The sequence below is a fragment of the Symphalangus syndactylus genome, chromosome 11, assembly GCF_028878055.3.
Source record: "Symphalangus syndactylus isolate Jambi chromosome 11, NHGRI_mSymSyn1-v2.1_pri, whole genome shotgun sequence".
Lineage (NCBI taxonomy): Eukaryota > Metazoa > Chordata > Mammalia > Primates > Hylobatidae > Symphalangus > Symphalangus syndactylus.
Window position 1 is genome coordinate 64,098,850 of NC_072433.2, and position 12,303 is coordinate 64,111,152.

General features: G+C 38.1%; 1 protein-coding gene and 1 long non-coding RNA gene across 7 annotated transcripts in view; one reads left to right on the forward strand and one right to left on the reverse strand.

The window, feature by feature from the left end:
- Nucleotides 1-12,303, forward strand: part of IQGAP2 (IQ motif containing GTPase activating protein 2) — a 329,635-nt gene that overhangs the window by 218,927 nt on the left and 98,405 nt on the right. For 4 of the 6 annotated variants that reach the window (XR_008661060.2, XM_055299013.2, XM_055299014.2 and 1 more), the window contains exons 12-13: nucleotides 1,808-1,932; nucleotides 6,609-6,772. Coding sequence is in view for 5 of the 6 variants with exons in the window: in XM_055299013.2 (XP_055154988.1) it covers nucleotides 1,808-1,932; nucleotides 6,609-6,772 (289 nt within the window). In the remaining variant the exon portion in view is untranslated. Of the gene's footprint in view, nucleotides 1-1,807; nucleotides 1,933-4,754; nucleotides 4,845-6,608; nucleotides 6,773-12,303 lie in introns of those variants that run through there. The other 2 variants (XM_055299015.2, XM_055299016.2) reach the window with 2 other exon arrangements.
- Nucleotides 2,219-4,582, reverse strand: LOC129493193 (uncharacterized). Its single transcript, XR_008661071.1, has 2 exons — nucleotides 4,473-4,582; nucleotides 2,219-3,696 (listed from the first exon to the last, which is right to left on the reverse strand). It is a non-coding gene; the product is annotated as an uncharacterized lncRNA (long non-coding RNA).

A 12,303-nucleotide genomic window follows, 5' to 3' on the forward strand; every position in this document is an offset into this window, starting at 1 on the left:
TTGGGTTGGTTCCAAGTCTTTGCTATTGTGAGCAGTGCCGCAATAAACATACAGGTACATGTGCCTTTATAGTAGACTGATTTATAATCCCTTGAGTATATACCCAGTAATGGGATTGCTGGGTCAAATGGTGTTACTTTTAAAATCTTTTCCTTTATAGCTTGTTTCTGTTCATTTCTAAAGAAATGATGGGTAGTTGTATTTCTTTCTGTGTTTATTTTTAACTTTCTCATTTCACTCCTGTTGGGTCAGCATTTAGACGTTAAGTGTATGGGATGCCCGTAAGGACTTTGCGCTTTTGGAATGGTCTCCATCTGTGAGGGACACTAACCAGTGCAAGTTACCGCTTATTCAAATTGTTATTGTGGTCAGTATTATTTATTATACGTTACTAGTGTATTTCACATCTGCACTTGACGAGGCCTCATTCAGCTACAGACAATAAATTGTTACCACCATTTCCTATTTTTGAATGATGTTTTTCTCTCAAGCTACTCTCTATGGAAGACACTGCATGTCATCTTGAAGCATGCAGAATTTTGAAAAAGTTTGTCACAACCAAGAAAATAGTTTTAGACTTCATATAATGTTTCTTCTTTTAACCTCTGCCATTACTAGATCCCTAGAGACTATTCAGAGTTCAAACTGCAGAGTGACTCATTATGTACACAGAAGATTGTTCTTCATTGCCCTGGTGTAAAGACATAAAAGCACACTAAACTATCTGGTTTTATTACTTTTGGCTGGAATAGTTCATGTTAGCCTATGGTTGTAACATTGGTTCTGTGAAAATTGGAAAGTGGGAAAATTGATAATTGAGAAGTAAAAGTTTCTTAATATATCAGTATGAGTAAGTTTTTCCCTGAAATTTCCCCAGACAGAAAAAAAGTAATTGGAGTGGTTGACTAAACTGTATCTTCCAGAGGGCTATGCACAGTAAGAAGGGTCATTGGTCATAAACAATGGGTGAGAGGGCCATTTTTAATTTTAATTTTATTTTTTTATGGAGACAGAGTTTCCCTGTGTTGCCCAAGCTGGTCTTTAACTCCTGGGCTCAGGCGATCCTCTCACTCAGCCTTCCAAATTGCTGGGATTACAGGTGTGAGCCACTACACCAGGCCTAAGAGAGATTTTTGAGTATTGGCTAGGAGCCTTTGGAGAAATGGGCAGGTAAAAAGGAATTTCAGTATATACTGGTTTAACTCATGTGCCACCTCTTCAGGACAACATACAGTAAAGATCATGCTACTCAGCAAGGTTTCTGGAACTACATTTGCATGTTATCTGATTCCTCAGTGGCATATTAGGCCTCAAAGTGGCTCTATATTAGGGTTGTAGTAGAAGAGGTCTTTTAAAACTTAGATTTTGGAAGGAACAAGAGAAATAATGAAAAGGACCCTTGATGATAGAATGATTGAGACCCATAGTAACTGAATTTTGTCCTGTAACAATCATCTGAAGGCTGAGAAGAACCAAGACATACAAAGGGGAGGAAAATTAATAACCTGGGAAAAGTAATTTCACAGACTTGAAAGCTTTCAGTTTTGCTTGAGTTAGGTACAAGTTTCGATTTTGAAGAGCTTTCATTAAACAGAATTTGTTCATAAAAATACTTTAAGAAAACACCATTAGTACAAGTAAGCCTGGTATATGTTGACAGAGCTACACAAGACAATTTTATTTGCCTTTCTACTCTTTGTCTAACCTCATAACAACTACGTTTGACCATGTGTCATAGTTGAGAAACATAACATGAACAAAGAATGAATGTCTCTGATTAACATCATGATTATTTTCTCTTCCACAGTTACGCAAACACACTACTCTCTGTTAAACTAGAAGTTTTATCCCAAGGGCAAGATAACTTAAGCTGGAATGAAATTCAGAATTGTATTGATATGGTTAATGCTCAAATTCAAGAAGAAAATGACCGTAAGTATAAGACGCTTTCCTTCTCTAGCATAGTGGAAGAAGGTATCTGGACAACTTAGTTTACTAGATTAGGGCTTTAAGTTTTTGCTCAAGGAACTTTGTGAGAACAAACTCCGCTAATATGCATACCTTTATTTATAAGTAGATTTTATGCCTATACCACTGTATCAATATGTTATAAACATTACAAAGCCTACACAAGAATTCATAATAGAATAAAATGCACAAGTAAAATACCTGATATTTTCTGGTTATTTGTACTTCAGAGACAGCTAAATAACTCATATTTTTAAGCACCCAATTTTATTTTGACCTTTTATTTGGGCATCTTTTTTTCTGAAATATGACATGATTTTTCTGCCCCACAAATGGAGAAATTGGAACACAATCTAACTGTTGCTTAATGATCACAAATCATGGTGATTTGCTGTGTTTCTAGAAATTATGAGCTGCCAGCATGAAAGCATACCAACCTCGAGAAGATATGCCCTGAAACATGCTTTCTTGAATATCAGCTTGCTGCTTTATCATTTGCATCTTGCTTATGAAAATAGAGTGAAGAATGAGGAGCTATGTAGCTTCTACAGTCCATACATTCACTGCTTTTCTGTATGTAGTATGCATTACCAAATTCAAGCTTCGAGCTGTGTTTTCCACCATGAAAACAAAGCAACACGATCTTCTGTGGCTTATGAGCTTTTGACTTGTCAGCAACAGTGGATGAGTGTTGCTAAAATCATTGATCTCTCTTCCATCTTCCAACTTTAACTTTTCTAACTCATTTGCTCCAAGCTTGCAGATAGAGTGGGCAGATACTTCTCTCACAGTTTATTATGTTTTATTCTAGTGTGTTTAGGTAAGGTCTTAGGTCTGGTCTTCTAATGCTGTATTTAACTTAGGAATACTAAGATCACTCTTGAAATAAAACATATGACTTTGTTAATTAATTCCATTTGCAAAGTTTTCTTCTCTTTCTTTGCTATATCCTGTAAGTACTGGGCCAAAAGTCAAGGCCAGTTTTGGTTCTTGTTTTTTAAACATATTCTCACTTTAAGCCTCTTCTATAAAACAGGATCCAGTTGTGCTACCCTATATAAGGTAACACGGATGTACCACTTTTACACTGATCCCTGGACACTTTCATTTTGTCCTTTTCAAGTTGTACACAAATCTAAATTTCTTTCGAGACAGCACAGCTTCCTGTTGCCTCTGCATTTCCTTTCAGTGAAGCATTTAAAATCTCTGCAATCAGACGGCTTGCTCACACCCCACTTAGCTCTTTTCTGACACTTAGCTTGGGAGTTTATGGTTCTTGCCAGACGTTAGTCAAGACGCAAGCTCTAATATGAGCAGATGTTCAACATCATCGGGGGAGTTGGGGGACCACCACTGCTCCTAGTGTCCTGCTGCAGAGCTCAGTCCCCCAGCCTTCTGCCCTTCTCCACAACCTCCGTCTTAATGCTCTGAATCTCCTTCTGCAGTGGTTTGGTTGCTATGGCAACTGCCACCCAAGAAGTAGGATTCCTTTCTTTTGGTAGGCAAAACAAAGACTAACGTCACATCTTTGCTTTCTAACTTTTTCCCCAATTCTTGGCAATACCCATGCTTCAGTTCTGCTTTGGTTATTTTTGTATGTGTTGCTTACACAAATGAAGGTATGTTAGTTCTCAGTGCTGAAAGATGGTAGAGTTGACATTGATTAAAAGGGGGAAAATGCCAGTTTTGTTCTTGGCTATCAAATAGAGCCTTTGCTTTATTTGATTACTGGGGAAGAAAAAAACAAGTAACATTTGCATAACTTAGAGAATAGTCTTTTGTAAGTAGATATTGTTTTTAAGCAAAAATCTCATTTGATTGCTGTGGCTTTTATCTATCAAGGTAACAGCACTACTAAGTTATTCTCCCTAGGACATTTCACACAGCCACTATAACACTTCTGTTAAATATCTTGTCATAAAGGACATATGCCATAACCAGAAAAGGTATTTCAGACACTAATATTTCCTTTCTGGAATTTGGGAACATCAATACAGAGTATTTAATTTATCTGTGTTTTGGTTTTATTTTTTTCTTTTGTCAGAATGAGTTCCTGAAGTATTGAGTTTGATATCATGTTTAGGCAATTCTTCAAAATCTAAAATTTCTAAAATACACCATTGTAACCAGGCAGGAATTGCTCAGTATAGTAATTAAGTCATCTGAGGAGCTGAGAATTTTTCATGGATGTTTTGAAGGTGCATTACTCTTGCCTCCCCACCTTATTCTTGCCACATGCTCTGAGATCTAATTCTATATCTGAGTTGTGATGTGGGTGAGGTAAGCAGCTAATGGAAAATGAGAAATATAGAAGGTGAATTTAATGGAGAAGCTAGCTGCTGAATGCATTTCCTCAGGCTCTGTTGATTTCTTACTGAAAAGTTGACTTTTCCCAGTAGAGCCATAAAGGAGCATTATTTTAAACCATATAGCCTATATCAGGAAATTTTCTTCTTTGAGTTTTTGCTCTTTAAATTTGGTAGGTACAATTCTGTGTAGGTTACCTCATCTGCTGCCTCAAATGCATGAACTCTAAAAGAACGCCCACTCTCTTGTGGACTAGAATGTTACAGTAATACGTATTGATGTAAAGAAGTGGACTATGGGCTGAGTGAAGCTCAGCAATCTTTGTTCAAATAGGATTTCCCTTTTATTTGTAAACAGAGGAAGTGATGCACATGTTCCCAGAGGGCTTCTGGGTAATCTTTCAGCTCCTATGATGTCATTCACTATGACTTCAGCAGCTGGTATTCTTAGAAACGCAGCAGACAACAACTTTAGCAGATTGATTTCAATCAAGTCAGCTGAAATGCACTCATTTCCAGGTGATTGGCCTTGGTTCTGCTAAGACCATTTTTGGATGGGGTGTTTTAAAGGTATTTAGAACAGCTTACCCAAGGGGGGTGACCAGAGAATGGCACTAAATATTCCATGCACTCCAGTTTATAAATCCTGCAGGGTACAACGACAGTACCTTGTATATAGCTAATACTTAGACTTTCCAGAGTTCTCCCAATGTTTACAGATAATATAACTTGCACATTAGAGAAATACTTCTGCTTTTTCTTCAAACATATTTAAGTATTATAGTCTGGAATGATTTCTAGGAGTTTTAGATGATTTCATTCTTATTACAGGTAAATCTTTTCATTCTTAACAAAGTGGTGGTTATGGGCTCATCTATTCAAGAAATATTTAGCTAAATATTTTACCTTTACTTGAATGTCAAGCTGGAGGTACTTTTTTAAAAAATGAGAAGTACTCATTCTATTTCATGGCATATCACATTTGTGAAGTGACTGGTGATCATTTTAGATGAAATCTAATGGAAAAAATGAGAAATATGAAGTTTGGCCTTAAAAATGCTTATATTCTAAGCTTATTGTTCATTAATATCTAGTTTCTTTAACAGTTCTTATCCATCAGTACTAACCTAGAAAGCAAAAGCTCCTTGGCAGTGTGTGTATATGTGTTTTATATATATATATGTGTGTGTGTGTGTGTGTGTGTGTGTGTGTGTGTATGTGTGTGCATGTCTATCTAAATGCATTTTTTTATGAATGGATGATAGTTTATTTTTTAATAATAAGGTATTGAGAAGTAACCTCCAGATAGATCCGTTTCATTAGAATTGTAAAAACTTTTCAGGTTTCATAGTTTGACTTCTGTGCATTTCATTTGTGAACACTATAGTCAGTCTCTCTCTCTCTCTCTCTCTATATATATATATATATATATATTTTTTTTTTTTTTTTTTTTTTTGGTGGGGGGAACAGAGTCTTACTCTGTCACCCAGGCTGGAGTGCAGTGGTGCAATCTTGGCTCACTGCAACCTCTGCCTCCTGGATTCAAGTTATTCTCCTGCCTCAGCCTCCCAAGTAGCTGGGACTTGAATAGACATTTCATTTCTTTAAAGATGATGTACAAAGGGAAAATAAACACATGAAAAGATGCTCAAAATCATTAGTCACTAGAAAAATACAAATCCAAACCACAATATGATACCACTTCACACCCACTAGGATGGCTGTAATAAAAAAGACAACAAGTTTGGGTCAGAATGTAGAGAGCTACTCAGGAGGCTGAGGCACAAGAATCACTTGAACACAGGAGGCAGAGGTGGCAGTGAGCTGAGATCATGCCACTGCACTCCAGCCTGGAGGACAGAGCAAGAATCTCTCAAAAAAAAAAAAAAAAAAAAAAAACCCAGCAGCTGGGACCTTGATAGAAGTTGCATTGAATCTGTAGATCAATTTAAGAAGTATTTTCATCTTAACAATATTAAATCTTCCAATTCATGAACATTGACTATCTTTTCATTTATTTGTCTTTAAGTTTTTTCCCATGGTGTTTTATAGTTTTCAGTGTACATGTCTTATGTTCCTTTCATTAAATTATATCTAAATATTTATTTATAATTATAATGTATTTGTAGTTGCATTCTATTATGAATTGAATGTGTTCTTAATTTTACTTTCAGATTGCTTATTATGAGTGTATAGAAACATAATTGGTTTTATGCCTGGATCTTACATCCTACAGCCTTGCTGTACTAGTTTATTAGCGTTTTGCAATCGGTGATACTAGAGAAGTTATAATGTACTGTGACTTAAAAGGAAAACTACTTCTTCATTTTCTAGGAGTTGTAGCTGTAGGGTACATCAATGAAGCTATTGATGAAGGGAATCCTTTGAGGACTTTAGAAACTTTGCTCCTACCTACTGCGAATATTAGTGATGTGGACCCAGCCCATGCCCAGCACTACCAGGATGTTTTATACCATGCTAAATCACAGAAACTCAGAGTAAGTTTTAGTATATCTGTTTCTTTTACATTTTACAGGCTGGGTGGCAGAGGGAGGGAAGGAGAAGGATTTGACCCATTTACGTTAAATCTCATGAGCTTCTTGTCCCAACAATTACCCATGAGTCAGAATGGAAATAATAGAGCTGTTATTTTCCTGGTACCAAACATTAGGGGGAAACCAGCTCCAGAGCTATTTATTGCTTTAATTCTTTGACTAAAAACTCAGTTGCAGGTGAGTTCTTGTTCAGAGTTCAACTCATTGACTATTTCCTTAGTAGATACTATGTGCACAATTCAGTCCATAGCTTCTGGTAGGGAAGATGGGGATACAGAGGGACACATAATACCATTTGAATGTTCTCTGACCTTATCTTCAAAATGCTTAGAAACTGATTAAGGCAGTGGACATTGTCACATGGAACACTTAAGTAATAGTAAAGATAAGGGTGTGCAAAGTGTCAAAATGAGAGATACACAGATTGATTCACGGATATTTGAGATTGTCGGGGACTAGAATCCTAAGAGAAGTTGGTGTGGAGGTAGAGCAGAAGCTGTCCTCTCGAAGACTAGTGGCTTTTTCTGAGTACAGAGCTTGTACTGCTATTATAAGGAACCCCACAAAGACTGGCCTCTGTGATAAGGCCAATGGGCTGAGTGGTGAGGCTGATATGATCTGTCCCCTAAGAGTGGGAGTGATGCCACCTGGGACCTAGCCACTTATGGCTGCCATGTCTTCAGGTGCAAACCCAACTGAAAGGGTGGTCATCTCCTCTGTCTAGGTCTTTAGAACCTAGGAACTGCCTCATTCGAAACAGGAAAAACATCCTTGGTTAATGCAAACATTTATTGAGAACCTACTATTTTGTCAGGCATGATATTAGATACTCATGTGTATCATCTCATTTAATCATCACAGCAATTCATAACAGCCTTCTGAACCATTTTGCCATCATTATTGCCATCTTACACATAATGAAACCAAGATTAAGTAACTTGTTGAAAGCTATCTAAAATGTGACCGGGCACAGTAGCTCACACCTGTAATCGCAACATTTTGGGAGGCCAAGGCAGGTGGATCACTTGAGGCCAGGAGTTCAAGACCAGCCTGGCAAACATGGTGAAACCCCATCTCTGCTAAAAAATAAAAATAAAAAATAATACAAAATTAGCCAAGTGTGGTGGCTCACACCTATAATCCCAGCTACTCATGAGGTTGAGGCACAAGAATCTCTTGAACCGAGGAGGCAGAGGTTGCAGCGAGCTGAGATCACACCACTGCACTCCCACCGGGGTGACAGAGCAGGCTCTGTCTCGAAAATAAATAAATAAAATAAAATAAAACAAAATCAAAGCTATCTAAAAGGTAATTAGTCCTGAGACTACATACAGCTCAGGTCTGTCTGATTCAGAAACATTATAATTATGTATTAAGGCAGATGGGAAAAGATGTTTATTGTAGCTTTGTTTGCAATAACAAAACATGAAAAACAACCTAAATGTTGTTAAGCAAAAAAAAAAAATCATGCTGTGATGTGCACATAAATGGAATATAGACTTGTGTATGTGTTGGGGGAGGGGCACACACACTCTTATATGTGTCTAAAATATTTCTGGAGGGAGGATACCTTCTGGAAGGTGAACTAGAAGGCTAGTATAGATGGGAGATTTATTTTTCACTCCGTTTTTGTACTGCTTGGATTTTTAAATTTTTTAAGGAGTGTATGTATTAAATAATTACTGTTTCTAAACTTTTAAAAACCAATGTAAGTCCTATCCTCACTATTCCACTGCCTCATTGAAGGTGGAGAAACGTATCCCCCATGGTGGCGCCCTCTGCACTGCCAGCCTTCCGACAGGAACAGCAGTGGCATTGCCTGACACTCCTCACTTTGCCAAGCGCCCCCACTCACATCAGTCTTTCTCATTTAAGCCTCATACCACCTGTGGAATGGGTGCTGTCTCATCTGATGTGAATGAACCTGAGGCTCAGGGCGAATGCCTGGCCAGGGTACAGCCAGTGAGTGGGAGAGTGAGGACTCATACACAAGCCTGGAGTCCATACATCGCAGGGGGAGGAGAGTGGGCCTTCACCTTGATGTTTCCACTGAGGTGGCTGTGACCATGGCACATGGTAAACTTATAAGCATTGGAAGACAAAGTTATTTGCTTTGAAGATAGACATCATTCAGATCCTGGCTTTGACACAAATTAGTTATGTGATCTTGGTCAAGTCATCAAATCTCTATATGCTTATTTTTGCATGTATAAAATTGGAATAATAGTACCTGTCTTATAGGATTATGGTGAAGGTTCAATGAGAATATACAATATGTAAATATATTTCAGTATATAACTATAGGTACTATTAATGAAGAATATGTGCACGTGTTTGTGTAGCTATAGCATTTAGCATGGAGCCTGGCACCAAAAAAAGGGCTTAAATAGTGTAGCTAGTATTAGTGTGGGCACCTATGGTTGCCTCCCAAGTAAGGGGTGAGTGATGTCAATATCTTAAGGTTCTTTTTTTTTTTTTTTTTCTTTTTCTTTTTGTGAGATGGAGTCTCGCTCAGTTACCCAGGCTGGAGTGCAGTGGCGCCATATCAGCTCACTGAAACCTCCACCTCCCGGGTTCAACCGATTCTCCTGCCTCAGCCTCCCGAGTAGCAGGGACTACAGGCACCTGCCATCATGCCCGGCTAATTTTTGTATTTTGTAGAGATGAGGTTTCACCATGTTGTCCAGGCTGGTCTTGAACTCCTGACCTCAGGTTATCCACCTGCCTCAGCTTCCCAAAGTGCTGGGATTACAGGAGTGAGCCACCGCACCTGGCCTCAAGGTTCTTACTAGACATAGAGTCTGCTGTATTCACACACCAAAGTCGGAATCTTCTGAGGACAAATAGAGACAGACCTGGGTCCCTGTCTGCCCACAGCCACATGGGGGTTTATCTTTGAGGTGAGCCTGACTCCACAAACCCAAGGCCTTTCATAGGCAGGCAGTATAGGTCCCTTCTAGACTGAGCATTCCAATCTAGATTGAGATGGAACTCCACAGGAGTCCTTTGAAAGAAGCCTTTGAGTGCCCACACCATGCCAGCTCTGTGTCAGGCATCCTTTCTAGGTGCAGAAACGGTAGCTTTCATGGTGTGATTAGAGCATTAATATGGAGCCTAGGGATCTGGGTTCTAGTTCAGGCATTAAATCGCTGTTAGACTATAGTTAGAGGTTTGAAATATACTGGCAATTACTAACAGATTTAAACAGATTTAAAATACTGCAGGTCCAAGCAATAAATCATATTTGGTTAAATTCCTGTTTTTAAGCCATTTTCTTTCTCTGTTCATTGACTTTGAAACTTTCTTTTCTCAACCTGTTCTTTTTTCTTGGAAAAATCCTAATTCTGTTATTTGGCAATGTCTTTAATGTCTTTGTTTTTCCCCTCTGCCTTTTTTTTTTTTTGGAAACAGGATCTTGCTCTGTTGCCCAGGCTGGTCTCAAACTCCTGGGCTCAAGTGATCCTCCCACCTCAGCCTCTCAAGTAGCTGGGATTATAGGCACAAGCCACCACATTCAGCATCCTCTACTATTTTGATTCCTAGAAGTTTCCAGTTGTGTGTTTATGATGGTATTTCTGTGCCTTGTCTTCCCAAGTTCTGGCCTTGGAAAATAATAGAAGAAAATTATATTGCTGGTATTATCAGTATAAAGTAAAACTGTGCCAAAGCATACAGCCATTAAAGGTCACGATGGGTAACATCTTCATAGAATGGATGCCCAGTTTTATCAAAGGTGGAGGACGGTAATGGAAGTTGGTGAGGATTCTTGGTCCTCTTTAGCAGTCTTTCAAGTATAACCTTGTGTAGCTACCAAATTCCTTTTACCTCTTGTAAAGAGACTTGAGTAATGGTCATGTTGACTTTAACACTTTTTCTATGTCTGTTCCCTGGGTGGTGTGCTATTTTACAATTGATGGTTTTGCTTGTGAACATATGAATTATACTCCACCAAAAAGTTCTGTTTTGCTCCTTGTATATACCATAAAAACTGTGTGCTTTTAACGAATATTGCTGTATTTTTTCCCTAGGTAAAACTGTGTTGTAATTAATGACTTAATTTTCAGAAGTCAATTCCTTCCATTTAAGTTTTTATCTTCTTGAAACTTACTTTAGGTTTGTTTTTCATCCTCACTTTAGTGTTTACCTGAGTTTTGCTCTTTGCATAACCACACACATATTATAAAGGGTCTTCATGTGGAAGCTTTTTACTTAAGTCCAATGAAATAGAAAACTGTGTACATTTAAAAATATGCATTTAAAATTGTTTTTTATTGTTTTGTTGGGCAGAAATATACAGTCAAGGCAGATTCCTACAGACTTGTAAATTCATCTCAGGAATCCTTTATGCTTAAAGTTTCCTCAGCCCCATTTATATTCACTACTCTCATTCACTCTTTACCACTAATATCTTCCCTGCTGTCTAATCACTAATATCTTCCCTTCTGTCTAATCACTGAGTTAAGGGAAAAATAGTCATTTACTTACAGGAATATAATGGGTATTAATAACAAAATTCCATTTCCCCATTAAAAGCTATGTCTAAGAAAAAAAATAGTGGAGGCATTATTTAAAATTTCTAAATGGCCTTGTGAGTATAGTCTTAGTTTAGCTTCCTTATTTTTTTGTATGCCCAACCTGAAATGATATCATCCTGTATCATCACAGTATGTTGCTTTTTCAGTATGAAGTTAATGAGCTTTCCTGCTATTTAACTGCTTTGAGATTTTAAAAATTCATTCAGCCACATAGTATTCAAAGCATGGAGCTGGGTGCCACAAAGACTTGGGCCTGGCATCACCCAGAAGCTCAAGGAAGGGAGAGGATGAGCACCTTCTCCATTACACATGGTACTTGATTGTTCATGGAATTAAAGTTTAAATATAAATGAACTATATATAAATGCCATAATAAAAAGTATACGAAAGTGCTTTGGAAGTACAGATAAGAAAAGTGACACTTCTAGCCTGAGAATCAGGGAAGAATGGTCCTTCAAGGACTTGAAAAAATGGACAGAATTAAGGCAAAGACATTAGGACTAGCTTTTCAGTCTGAGGCAGAGTGGAGATACAGCAGAGCAAGAGGTTTGGTTGGTGCCTATATCACAAGCAAGGTTTAATGGGAAGTTGGATTAGCAAGTTAGCCTTGAATGCCAGGCTAAAGATTTATGATTTATTATAGAAGCAGTGGAATTAGTGGAGATGTTTTAGTGATGTATCCTAACTGATATCTAAGGAAGATTAATCTGGCAGGACTTATGAAGCGGAGGGTAGGCTGGCAGTGGAGAGAATGGTTAGAAGGTAGAGGTGGGCTGGGCATAGTGGCTCATGCCTGTAGTCCCAGCACTTTGGGAGGTTGAGATAGGAAGATCACTTGAGACCAGGAGTTCAAGACCAGCCTGGGCAACAGTGAGACTCCATCTCTGCAAAAAATAAAAAATAAAATTAGTTGGGTATGGTGGTGCGTGCCTGTAGTCT